Source organism: Pagrus major, chromosome 23 (assembly GCF_040436345.1).
Source record: "Pagrus major chromosome 23, Pma_NU_1.0".
Classification (NCBI taxonomy): Eukaryota; Metazoa; Chordata; class Actinopteri; order Spariformes; family Sparidae; genus Pagrus; species Pagrus major.
Genome location: NC_133237.1, coordinates 12543388 through 12557482, shown reverse-complemented (window position 1 = coordinate 12557482; position 14095 = coordinate 12543388). Strand labels below are relative to the sequence as shown.

At 43.0% G+C, this 14095-nt stretch overlaps 1 protein-coding gene across 1 annotated transcript in view; it reads left to right on the top strand.

Moving 5' to 3' along the window:
* The window catches only part of cacna1aa (calcium channel, voltage-dependent, P/Q type, alpha 1A subunit, a), an 82299-nt gene that overhangs the window by 42880 nt on the left and 25324 nt on the right, over positions 1–14095 (top strand). The window contains exons 21-34 of the mRNA XM_073493878.1: positions 90–724; positions 886–1229; positions 1330–1465; positions 1549–1678; positions 2784–2843; positions 2969–3075; positions 6225–6233; positions 8011–8110; positions 8425–8585; positions 8877–9017; positions 9107–9308; positions 9418–9582; positions 9985–10095; positions 12513–12596. Coding sequence (XP_073349979.1) covers positions 90–724; positions 886–1229; positions 1330–1465; positions 1549–1678; positions 2784–2843; positions 2969–3075; positions 6225–6233; positions 8011–8110; positions 8425–8585; positions 8877–9017; positions 9107–9308; positions 9418–9582; positions 9985–10095; positions 12513–12596 — 2385 coding nt within the window. The remainder of the gene's footprint in view (positions 1–89; positions 725–885; positions 1230–1329; positions 1466–1548; positions 1679–2783; positions 2844–2968; positions 3076–6224; positions 6234–8010; positions 8111–8424; positions 8586–8876; positions 9018–9106; positions 9309–9417; positions 9583–9984; positions 10096–12512; positions 12597–14095) is intronic.

The following is a 14095-nucleotide window of genomic DNA, read 5'->3' as shown; positions in this document are numbered from 1 at the left end:
AAATGTTGCCAGTTTTTGTCTAGCAAGAAAGAATTATAATGTTATATCCTCTTCTTGTCCATACCTTCTGTCCTGTCTTTACCTTGCAGGTGAACTATTCACGTCACATCCGTCCAGACATGAAGACCCACCTGGATCGACCCTTGGTGGTTGACCCCCATGAGAACCGCAACAACAACACCAACAAGACTACCGCAAACAATTCAGACCTTTGCTATAGCCAGCACCATCCGGCTGATGAGCTCCACAGACAAACGCGTCTACACGAACCCGGTGGCCAAGTAGGAAGTGGTGGTGGCGGAGGAGGCTCGGGTCCAGTCAGGCCTCCCATGGAGCGGGGCGAGTCCACAGAGAGCAGGCGGAGCCGCAAAGGAGAGCACCACCACCACAGCTCGCACGTCCGATTGGATGCCACGGTCATCCCCGGGCCGGGCTCGGAGGAGAGGCCGTCCAGGCGCCATCACCACACCCGAAGTGGCAGCCGAGGCGGAGGCCAGTCAGAGCACAGGAAGCCCAGGTCACAACGCAAATGTGCAGAAGATGGCGAGGATGGCGGAGGAGGGGCTGGAAAGACAGGGAGACATAAGAGCAAAGGGGTTGACGGAGGTGGAGAAGGGGGAGAGCAGGAGGGAGCTGGCGATGGCGGAGAGAGGAGGCCAAGAAGAAGTCGCCATGGCAATCAAACGGATGGCGAGGGGAAGAGGATGTGCCAGCACCGAAGGAAGTAAGTCCATTGCACATGACTGTAGAAATAATGCAAAATTCATTTCAGCGATGAACAAGACATTTTTCTGTCTTTTGATGTCTTCTGATCCCAAAAAATATCAAACATGTCAACATTCTTTTTCCTATCACCAATCGCTTGTTCTGACTCCCTCTCTCTAGGGATTGCAGTGTCCCCAACCTCTCTACCACACGACCCATCCAGAAGACCCTCTCCAGGCAGGACAGCCAGTACAGCGAGGACATGGACAACCTCATGAATACCAAACTGGTCTCTGGCTCTACCAGCGAGATCCACCCTAATCCAGTTGCCAACCACACTCCGGCCCCTGCCTACGGATCTGCCCTCCATCTTGCTAACAGTGGCACTCACGGGAGTTTGGTCACATTAGATAGCTACGGGAGCATCGCACATCACCGTGCCAACAGTGTCATCAGGCTGCCCCACCCTGACTACACAGCTGTAGACATGCCAATTTTTCCATCCACTAATGCCATACTGCAGGGTAAGGAAAGAATGAATATACATTGTTTTTCTTCTATTATCTGTTTTCTTCAATAACAAACTTTAATTTCTCCCCATCTTTCGCTCCCTCTTTAATCCAGTCAATAAGAATGCCAACACGGAGCCTCTGCCAGCGAAGGAGGATAAGGACGATGACGATGATGAGAAGGGAGGTGAAGGAGGACCCAGGCCCATGCCTCCCTTCAGCTCCATGTTCATCCTGTCCACCACCAACCCGTAAGTGGGATGGTTACACATGCATGCACACACTCGTCTACACTATATGACAGGAAAAAAAAGAAGTCTTTGTTTGCTCCTAGGTTTCGGCGGGCGTGTCACTACATCTGCACTCTGCGTTATTTCGAGATGTGTATCCTGCTGGTCATCGCCATGAGCAGTATTGCCCTGGCCGCCGAAGACCCTGTCTGGCCCGAATCCCCTCGCAACAATGTAAGAACGTCGACATGCATTCATGCACCATTGCTTTTGTCGCATGAAATATTCTGTGTATACATGATATTACAATGCTTTTTGTTTTTATTTAACATGCCTGTTGCTTTTTACCTCACCATTTGTTGGTGGAAGATTTAAAGGAATAGTTGACATCATCAACGGCAGAGTGCCACTGGTGTGGGAGGAAGGCATGGATCCATGCACTCTGATGTCAATCATCTAATAGACGAAAAGCTGACCCCATGAAAGAAGCAGAAATGCATCAGTAAATGTTAACAGAAAATACAGAACTGGCTAGATTTAGGGATATAAATAGATGGTTAATGCAAAGGGAAAATAATAATAATGAAAATAAATAGATAAAGAAGTTTAAAAACAAAAACATGAATAGATAAAATGTAAAATTAAATGGGAAAGTAAATACATTGCAGAATTAATACAAAGGTAAATAAATGCATGGGCAAACTAAAACAGGAATATCAAATTATCTTTATATTATTTAATATTATTTTTGTGCATTTCAGGTGCAATATGTAAGAATTGGCCACCTTCCCAAAATTTGTACCGCAGACAAAGAGGGGGCTGCATATCACCAGAGAAACTCCTCACTGCTGATAACTGTAGCTGTCATTAGCTGGTTAGCCCAATTAGCAGTGCAGCTAGCGATCCTATTAGCTGACTTGAGTCTGGGAGCTCGGAGCACTTCTTTGACATAATGTCAAACTTCTGTTGATTATTTTAGTTAAAATTCCTACTTATTGCACCTTTAATGGCATATAAATGTATTTATTGATCTACTCATTTATTTCTTTATTTGTTTTTGATTTTGGTCCTCCATACTGCTTCAGCCATGTGTACTTAGATAGTTGATATAATCTTTTTTCAGTTTTTAATTGTTAAATGAATGGCTTAATATACCATTTGAATAATAATATCATATAATGATATTGAACCATTATTTGAATATAATATTAAGATAAAAATAAAAAAATAAATCGCACCATAATGTGGAATTACTGGTCGACACTGTACACATCCATCTAGTCACTGTTTGCACTGGCTGGATGCAGAAGCAGATCATTTCCTCTTTCTTTCCCTGCAGGTTCTACGCTATTTCGACTATGTGTTCACAGGAGTGTTCACATTTGAGATGCTGATAAAGGTAAGGCAAGAATCAACAACTTCCTCCAGAAGTGTTGAGAAACCAAGCCCAAATGAGGACTTGACAATTTTCATTGCCAGTCATCTCTTTTCCACCACATCATCCTCTTCTCTTTTCTCCTGCAGATGGTAGATCTGGGGTTGGTCTTGCACCAGGGCTCTTATTTCCGGGACTTGTGGAACATCCTTGACTTTATAGTGGTTAGTGGTGCTCTGGTGGCCTTCGCCTTCACGTAAGTCTCCCTTCTGCCTCCCGCTGTCCTCCCCTCTCTTCCACACGTTGCTCCTCCTCCTCTCCTGTCTGTCTACTGCCTCACTGGCACCTTGGAGTACAGCATCCCCTGTTCTGCTTAAATCACCTGTGGCTCGATTCGAGCCCTCTCTACCTTTTCTTTCTCTTCCTCTCTCTTCTGTTCGTTCATTCTCTCTTACACATTTTCTCTCACTCACCTCTATTCTCCTGCATTAAACTTATTCCTACCTGTGCTTTTAAATGGCCAATCTCATCTAAGTTGGCCATTTCCTCTGCCTCTCATTCAACATTGCCCCAAACAGTCCTGCCATTTTTAAGCCCCTTCACCAACCGCTTATACCCCAACATGTTAAAAAATAGTATCCCAGCATTCCCTTCCTATCCACCTCCTCTTCCCACTGTGAGAGGTGAGGCCCACCCTTTGCACCTGTAACCCTTTAGTGCCTAGGGCGTTCTATAGTTAACAGCCCATGCAAAGCCAGACCACGCCGTGCTGTGCTGGCTCCCAAAAATCTCCACACCCTTCTCCACGTCAACGCAGGTACTTTAAACCCTACTTGATCTGCATGACTGTGAGGATACAATACAGTGCATAACTGGGTAAAGTTAGGGGTAAGTTTATGAGCACTATGCTGGGTACAAAGCATGAATTCTAAGTTTTGGGATTTGCTGTCATGCTTTTGCATGGGTGGGGAGAATATGAAGAGAAGCAGACCTTTGAAACTGCAGGCGTGCTAAATGTAATGTGGTCTTGCTATAGTTCGAGGGCATACAGCACAATAATGACATAAGAATTAGCTCTTTTTTTCTGCTATGTAGCATAAAAGGACTAAACTCAGTTTCATTTTACAACCCTGGTGTTGTAAAATGACAAATAAATGAACATTTACCTTAAGTATAGTAATGCTGTATCCTCCAACACAAATCCTCTCACAGGTCAGCTGCAGAAATGAAAGGTTGTGCACGATACTGTTTTTATGACTTTAAAATACCAATCTGTGTTTTCAGGAAACAACCAAGTCTGGAAACACACGTCCCGTAAATATTTAGTTTTTGTGGTCTTTTGTGTGGGTTACATCTGCGTGGGAAAGGTGGGGGTTAAACTAGTAGAACTGACAGATACGTGAAGATATTCTGGCCATTGGATGTTGTTTATCCTATAAATGCATTATGAGTATGAGTACACAGTGTGAGCTTAGCACAACTGTAGCTTGCTGTAAATGTCAACATTAAAGGTGCACTATGTAGTTTTGGAGAAGAAATTTTAATCAGAAGAGAAAGATTTTAATTATTTATGCCAAAACAAACTACATAAACAAACTCTCTTTGTTTTCATGCCTGAATGAACTGAATAAACAAACTGTCATACTGTTTTAGTTTGTTTATATGTGGCGGGACCTGCCACCTTTTCTAGCTTCAAACAGTGTTCTGGGGACCTTATTGTCCTCTGAGAACAGCTTGTTTATTCAGTTATGGAAAAGATAAATGTGTCTGAGTTTGTATCATTAGCTCATTAATATTGTAAATATTAAGTTTGAATTTCCTCTCCAGAACGACATACTGCCCTTTAATTGGCATTTTGAAATCTGATTTTTTTTTTTTCTGCGAAACTCGCCTTTTAACCATTTAAAAAGATATCTGCTTACCATTTATGATATATTCTGTATTTCGGTCATGAATGTTTGCGGTTTTTGCGATCCTCTGAAATCATGTCCAAACGCTCCATCAGGCAAAAATGATGAATAAAACGTAACCAGTAGTTTGCACAGTAGTACAGTGTTATGGATTGCAGACCAGCTTAAGGATGAGAAATTGCTTTTCCTATAAAGAAAAGATGAACTTGGCAGGTGCTCCAGGGTTCTAGTGGTGGTGCCCCATCTATAAGACCGGCTTTTGCTCCGGTCTTTTCTCTACGTTTTATATGTGTGTTTTTCCACTAACACTCTTCCTCCTATTTGTAACTGATGTGGTACACATGAACCTGTCTGTGTTTCTTGTTGTGTGTATATATCTATGTGTCTCTGTCCTTAACGCTGTGTCCTCTTAACTCTCCTTGTTACATATTTATATGTGTCTGTATGTCCTCTCTCTCTCTCTCTGACTAAGTCTATACCTCCCCGGGAAATGTTAGCTATGGACTAATGAATAGATGGACACATGTTAAAAATGAATTAAAAGTACTTAACAAAATCATGTAATCACAGACAAATTTTAAAAATATCAAAGAGCTTACAAAAACAACACAGCTGCTTCACATATTTAAAGCGATTTTTTACATGAATGTTGAAAGTTAGTGTGTAATAAACCTGAGCCAATTCTGGTTTATACAGTATGTTAACATAAAGACGACCTCACAAAACAATCAATTAAGCCAGTTGAACCAGTTAAGTCAGATTTAACTACGATAGGGGTTAACATCACTAATGGCTGATGTGGAGATCCGAACCAGTCAGAACAGACTCGCACACATCTAGATAGTGCCTTGATTCAATTGGTGGAAATCAAAGCACTCCAGAAAGGCTCAGCAGCATCATTGGAGATGTTTATCGCTCCTTTAATCCAATTAGTCTGGTCTGAGGGCTGCTGGTGTCTTGGACCGCTTTTGCCCTGGACCTGCACATTCCTGCAGCCGGAATTGAGCTTTGTGTCCAGACAGGCTCCTGTCATAGAGACACCTGCAGGATATCTTACCGAGTTTGGTTAGCTTAAAGATATACCTTTGAGATTTAATTCATTTAATAAACAATCATTAGTCACTCCCAGATGGAGCATCTCGCCCGTAACCCCATCACTGAGATGTCAGAGATGAAGGCAGTAGTTTAATGCCGTGTTCTAGTCACACTTTTTGTCTAGATTATAAGTGTACATGCGTTTTTGTGCGTGTGTTAGCCTTGGTAACAGTAGTCTATGGGCGGGAGGGTTGATTTAATAAAAAGCAGGCCTTGTGTTCTCTCTTTTTCTCTCTCTGTCTCTCATATGGATGTTCTCCTCTCGGAAAAAATCCCTCTTCTCTCTGTGTCCCATTCGGTGTCTTTCTCCCACCCTTTTGTCTTTTTTTGTCTCTCTCTCTCCCGCTTTGTCTCGCTGTCTCTCACCCCTCTCTCATTTCTCCGTTCGGACCACCAACAGCGGCGGCGGGTAAAGTTCTCTCTCTTTTTCCTCCTCATTTTCTCCCTCTGCACTCTTCAGCGCCTGTTCTTCTGATCACACATCTCTTTCCTCATCATCCATCCGTCACCACAGTTGAACTTCTGTACTTGTCTTATTCTTCCCCTTCTCTGCCATTGTTCACCATGGAACAGCTCTGTCTGAAACACGACTAAACCTCAACTTCAGGTGTTCAGCCGAATCAAATAGATGCCATCTGACATTTTGTGCTAATTACAGGTTAATTACAGAAAATGTCCACCAAAGACAGATGAAAACGTGACTAAACAAATACGCAGAGACACAACTAAGCGCACTGAAAAGAAAAAAAAACAAAACAAAACCTAGAAGAGGTTCACACACACACACACACACATGCACACACCAATACACACATGTACTCACCAAGTCTACCCGCACACAACCACCAGCCGTCTGCCATCTGGTATAACAGCTGTAAGACAAAGGCAGATGTGCATACAGATGCCTTCTCCCCTCAGGATCACTGTCAGTGACCTTTGACCTTAATGTCTTCAATTTAGAGGAATCAGGAAAGAGAGTTAAACTACCAGAAAGTTTCCCATGATATTGAGAAATTAACCATTATTTAAGTAAACACTTTGCCTTTTAAGCATCACTTAACTCCTGTATTGTTATATATAGAATCTCATTAGATATTTGCTGTAGTTTGGTACATAGGCTCACTTGTAGTTTCTAATCTTCTGTTTTTATCTTTGAAGTGAGTTCAGTGCGACTGCAACAAAGATTTTTTTTCCCCACACATGCACCGAAACACAACAGCGACAAGATAAAAGAAGGAGGTTTGGCTCAGCATTTCAATCAGGAAATGCTCGCTAAAATATCTTTGTCTTTTGCCATGACGGCCTACAAGACAAGATTCCATGCTGTTCGAACAATGCCGTGAAACCAGCTTATCCTAGTCGTAGTTTAGAGTTGATAGAGATTCACTGGTTGAGTCATCAGAAGAGAGAGTTTGGCTGTTTTTACTACTCTTACACACATTGTGACACGACTAAATTGTGAGTTATGTTTTTTAAGGAGTCGGAGAAACTATAAAATGTCGAGCATTGTGTTAAGAGGAGAGCACTTTACTGTATGTAACCAATCTAACAAGGCTTCCTACAGTCAGCTGCTGAGAGAAAAATACGGGGTTGTTTATGTCTCGCTGAGACCACGACTAAACTCTCTCTGCAAATGCCTCTGTGTAGATTAGAGTTCTCCATCACTCAAACTGCTGCTTAAAGGAGGAAATATTGCAGCATGGAAAGCAAGGTTTCAATGCAGCATGAAAATATTTCACCATTAGCTGGGCATGTGCAAGCCGAGGCTTTAGCCGTCTTTGTAAAGCATTGAAATACATTGCAAAGTATGAAGCGAGTGTAGCTACTATATAGCAGCCAGACAGGAATGACGTCAGTTGTTCCCGTAGCATGTACTGTAGTCGTACAATACCACCTAACTCTAGCATGTAGCTACAATGCTAACCTCACACTTAGACCTAAGGCTAAAGCGTAATAAATAGCAACGCTGCATGTGTTGCTATGTGTTTTAACCCAGACGCAGTTACTCATTTTGAGTTAACTCGGACACAACTCCCATCAAGAAATGGCTGATCACTGCCATTTTGGAATCCAGAGGACTAAGCCTGTTGTATCCACCTGAACCTGCTGACTCTATCTATTTGTATGCGCGCGTGTGTGTGTGTGTCTGTTTCTGTGTGTCGGTGTGCCTGAATGTAAACATACAGGGGGAGCAGCAAGGGAAAAGACATCAGCACTATCAAGTCCCTGAGGGTACTGAGAGTGTTACGACCCCTGAAGACTATTAAACGTCTTCCCAAACTCAAGGTACGTCTATGTAGAACATGTGTGACCTCAGATTATATTTACCTTTAGTTTTCTAGAAGCATGGGAGACATGACATCAAAATAAAGGTTTAGCATCAACTGCCACTCCTCGCTGTTCATTTTTGCGTCAATTCACACTGAAAAAAACATCGAAACTGTGTCTCGGACGTTTTCTAGTTGTTTCATCCGCTACCAGACTGCAGCAATTGCACTCAACGCCACATTCAAGACCAAAACACACGATTAATTTCGACCCAGCGTATTTCTTTCACACAATAACCCTTTCCCTCTGTTGTTCTCTTTCTTGGTCCTCAGGCTGTGTTTGACTGCGTGGTGAACTCTCTGAAGAATGTGCTGAACATCCTCATCGTCTACTTACTCTTCATGTTCATCTTCGCCGTGGTGGCTGTGCAGCTCTTCAAGGGGCGCTTCTTTTTCTGCACTGATGAGTCCAAAGAGTTTGAGCGCGACTGCAGGTCAGGAAGTACCCCGACTATAGACAGTATACCCCAGAATGGTGGAAATGATCTGGTCACCCTCTTGAACGCCCAGTCTTAAATGACCCAGTCTCAGTTTAACAAGCTAGTGAGCGGGTAGAAAAACTCTATAAGGCAAAAACAACACTATATTAATTCACCATCCGCATCAAACATTTCTGAAAACATCAACAAAGGCGTCACAACAGGATGTCTTCTTGTGAACACAGTCAACGTGACTCAATTTTGAAGGCAACAGTTATGCTGATGATGTGATATATTTGACTTCAGGGGCGAGTATCTGGTGTATGAACGTGATAACGAAGTGAAGGCGCAGAAGCGGGAGTGGAAGAAGTACGATTTCCACTACGACAACGTGGCTTGGGCCCTACTCACCCTCTTCACTGTGTCCACGGGAGAGGGGTGGCCGCAGTGAGTATACCTGAACATGCGCAGTCACATTCAGCACACAAGCTTTCTCCCAACTTATAACCGTCCCGTTCACTCCTCTTCCTCCGCAGGGTGCTGAAGCATTCAGTGGATGCGACCTATGAGAACCAGGGCCCGAGCCCGGGGTACCGGATGGAGATGTCCATCTTTTACGTGGTGTACTTCGTGGTCTTCCCCTTCTTCTTCGTCAACATCTTCGTGGCTCTCATCATCATCACCTTCCAGGAACAAGGGGACAAGATGATGGAGGACTACAGTTTAGAAAAGAACGAGGTGAGGAGGGATTAAGAGGATGGCTGGAAAACAGGAAGAGGGTGGATTAGTGAGAGGGGAGGAGGGAAGATCAGAGCAGATAAGAACAAATTGTGTGTCTTTTCTGCAGAGAGCCTGTATAGACTTTGCCATCAACGCCAGGCCCCTGACACGCCACATGCCTCAGAACAAGCTGAGCTTCCAATACCGAATGTGGGAGTTTGTGGTGTCGCCGCCGTTTGAGTATACTATCATGGCAATGATCGCGCTCAACACGGTTGTGCTGATGATGAAGGTAAAAAGTCTACATGCTACAGACATCGAAACAGCCGTGCATGTTTTAACATAAACAGACATCAACAGAACAGAACAACATTAACTACTGACTGCCGAAGTTAACGTCTCTCTCTCTTTGTATTTTCGTCTCTAAATCTCTCTAATGTCTGACTCTCCATTGGATGAGTTGTGTGTCCTTTCATATGTCTTCATACGCACCTCCTTTCTGTCCCTGGCGCTGTGTGTGCGTGTGTGTGTGTGCGTGTGTGTGTGTGCGCGTGTGTGTGTGTGTGTTCACATCAATGCACGCTCATTTGTGTGTATGGCAATCAATTTCTCTGGTGTTTGTACACTGCTTTTGTTGGTATGAATGTGTGCGCTGCCTGTGTGTGTGTGTGTGTGTGTGTGTGATTGTTTATAGTATGACGGAGCTTCTAAAACCTATGAAGATGTGTTAGCCAACCTGAACATAGTGTTTACCTCCCTCTTCTCCATGGAGTGTGTACTCAAGATCATCGCCTTTGGAGCACTGGTGAGTGTGTGTGTGTGTGTGTGTGTGTGCTCTACTGTGTCTTTGAATAAAGTGCTGAAAATGTGTTATTATTACATCGCACCTCTGTGTCCACGTAGATTGTTAATAGCATGGCCCTAAGAGGCTGCAGCTACTGCCTATAAAAACTGTGTTCAAGTAGTTATTTCTTGTCAATAAGACGTATGCCGGATTTACAAGACTGGCTAATGCTACAAGCTATCGCGTTTCTGACATTTTAGAAGCTTCACAGCGGTTTTTGGCAAATGTAAACACTCATGGGATCACATTTTGTAGCATCCTTGCAAAGAGTAAAGTTTGAATTTCTAATCAGGGGAAATATTGTCCATGTCATCGCAGCAAAGATGGCCTTCTACCCCCAGATTCCATCGTGCCCGCCTCTGCCGCGTTCAGGCCGCAATACGACCGCAATACGACCACAATACGACCGCCATAGCTTGTGGGCCACCAGCTGCGTCACGGCACATTTTAGCTGCGTCCCAGAAGCAGCTCTGTCATTCTGCAGGAAGCCAGACAGCAAAACGGCTGTTCAGACTCGGGATCCAAACTAAAAATAGACAAATAACAAAACAATTTAACTACGTAGCCTACACAGCCATTGTAGAAGCACAAAAATCAAGGAGAAATGATGACGTAAACACAATCTGAGCAAGTCAGCAACATCAGGCAGGCGTGCTCCGCCTCTGAAACGCTCCCAGTGGGATATGAAGCTGCGTGGAGGATGGAACAAAACAGCGCTACTCACGCCAGGTGAAGAGAAATTCCCAAAGTAATCAAGGGGTTGGAGACAAAATGCAGAGTCAAAGCCTGGGAACCTAATGAGACAAACACTCCTGAAAGATGTTTAAAACAAAACAACGACAAGTGACCACACCTTAAATTCAGTGCAGATCCACTGCATCCTGCCTGAAATCCACCTCACCTTACAGCCCAGGAGATGCTGTTGTGTTTTTCTGTCATCACAATAGCAAACAGGGGAGTTTTTTGGTGAGACTCCATATGCCTTCATGCCTGATAACCAAGACAGCGCGCCAAACGAGACTAAGACGCAGTAAACAATGAATTCAGTAAATGAAATGTCGCTCTGTTTAATGCTGTGGTGGTGTGTTTTCTCTCCGCAGCCCCATCCACTGTTTTGTTACTCTGGGACACATTGTCTGTCTTGCATTACTGCCTATATTATGAAGAAGAAACTGTGGGGGAATAATGAGCTGTTATAGGTTTTTTAAAAAGATGCAAGACACAGGAAACTTCCAGAAGTCGGCAGCAAAGTGTGCAGTCATCAGAGCCGCAGAGGAAGGCAGAGGGAGGGAGGCAGACAAGGAATAAATGGATACAGGAGATAATTTAAGGATGAATGTTGGGAGGAGATATAGGACAGAGTGGGGTCGGTAATACAGCAATTAGAAGCGTGAGCAGAAGTGAATGACAGATAGGCGGCACAACGCGAGAGGCAAAGATTACAGAGAAGGTGGAGATTAGGCAGGATAGGATTTGAAACTTGCACAATCATACACACAAATAAAAAAGCCTGGGCCTCAGAGACGTCTGTGTGTGTGTGTGTTTATCAAGGTGGTTTATTTTAATAGCCACCTCCCTTGCTCTCCTCCTTTCCCTCCACTTGTCTAATGCACAGTTTGGCTGCAGGGGATATGTAGGAGAGCGATAGAAGCAGACCTCGATCGTCAGCTCCACTCTCCCTGCCTCTCTTTGAGTCTCTCTACTTTAAAAGCAAAAATTCCATCCAACATCTGTAATTTTGTATATCTGTGGGTATACTTTCTGCGGATGCACTGATGGAGTTTATTAATTACACACAGGAGAGGGATGCGATGCCCTCTTTATGAGAATCTGTCAGGGCTCTATGTTGGTTTGGTTTATGATGTCCGGTGATGTATAGTATGTGATGTTTGATGGCTGGTGTAGTGTTCTGATGCGGTACAAGTTGTCCCCAGCTTGTCCACTGGCATCCATCCAACATGCCGTCACCGATGGTCCATTTGTCTCATCTAATTTCTTCCCTGTTCCTGTCCGACACTGACATGTCTTTTTTTTCCCCACTCTTGTTCCCTTTCTCTTTCTGTCTGACTTTTATTCTCTCTCTGTCTTTGCTTTTTGTTCCTCTCTGTTCCTCTCATTCTCTGTCTGCATTTCACTTTTTTAAATTTTAATATCACTTCAATCCTACCCCATCTCGCTATTTTAATGTGGCACGTCAACGCAAACGTCTCCCTCTGTCGCCATTGTTTAATGCCTTTCCCTTTCCATCGCTGCCACATCCGTGCTCATCTACATTGTACCGTCTCATTATCCTCTCACCTTCCCCATCTCCACTTCGTCCTCACTCTGTCCTCTCTACGCCCCTCTCTGTTCTCTTTCTTCCCTTCTTGTGTTCACAGAATTATTTCAAAGATGCCTGGAATATTTTTGACTGTGTGACAGTTCTGGGCAGCATTACTGACATCCTGGTCACTGAGCTTGGGGTAAGTATCAGGATCTGTGCATGTTTTAGGAAGCTGTAAACAGATAGACATGATGTTGTATGAGCAGTGTTTAAGTGTTTGTTTGTATGACTGTTTGTTAGGTGAGCTTCACCATGTGCCTATGGGCTTGTACATCTGTCACATTGTCTAAAAACCATACAGTAGACAAGATGAGGAGTTAGGGGAGAGCATGAGTTTGAGGCCACTGTTCAGTCTTGCATTGCTCAGTGGTGCATGAACATCTCTTGAAAGTCTTATATAATTGTCCCAGTTGGTGGGACGAGGAGAGACCAGACTCCAGCTAGCCAGCGCTGAGCCACAGCAGGACAGCGAGGCAGGAAGCATGCTGATGCTCTGCAGTCAGCCAGTGCACAGCTTCTGCAAGCAACCCCAGTAGCCAGTCAAATTATCAGATTGCATCTCAGGTGGCCTATAGAGGGCTTTGTAGAGCGTTGCATCACACATCTGTTAAATACTAAAGCTGAAGTCTTGAAGGTCCATTGGACACCTGACTGCGCACAAACAGTTAAAACAACTAGACTAGAAAATAAATATATGAAAGCTTTTTTTAGCATTGTAGCTGAAAGTGAGAATATGACATTCACATATTATCTGGCTTAGTATGATCATGATCTGTTCAAGCTATGTAGACCTCCAGTATGGCTGCCTGAGGTTATCACCTGAAAGCCACCAGTCAAAAAATAATGGTTTTATTTATCAGAATGAAGTAGCATACGGCCATGAAAGTGTTGATATGTGTGCAAGTCTGTAAGTGTGTATGTCTGGTGAGAGTGTCATTAAAAAAAAAAAAAAAATCAAAATGTATTCAGAAATTATTCTAAAAGTGCGTTCAGACAGAACATGAGGAGATTTTAGATGCAGCGTGATTTCATACAAAGTCAATGTGAGGATGCAAGTGGTCACGTTACACTTAAGAAGTATTTCAACTGGAGCAAAATATTCATGCTTATCCCGGCTTTGTAAATCTATTTCTAGCATGTTTGCTAGCTTAGTGCTAACATGTGAATAATTGATACATTGGCTGTTTGGTATGGAGGACTGAAACTGCCAAATTAATAAATGAATAAATAAATAAGTGGCTCAACAGGTAAATTAATATGCCATTAAATGTACCAAAAATGTTGTAAAAGCAAACGTTGGCATAAATTGATTCATAAAATGTGACATAAATTGATATTTTTTGTTTCAATTACTTCTGTATTTATTTACCTTTGTATTAATTTACTTTCCCATTTCAGATGCATAATGAAGCAAATATTAACTGATGTCACATTAATTAATGAATTAATGCCTACATTTATTTTTAGTATTGTTTTGGTGCATTTAATGGCATATGTACTTACTTATTGAGCCATTTATTTATTATTTATTTTTTGATTTTGGCAGTTTTAGTCCTCCACAGTTCAGAACCAATAACCAGCAAAAATAACGTAAGGTGAAAATTTTCTTCATGTTCTGTATGAACACACTTTAATAGT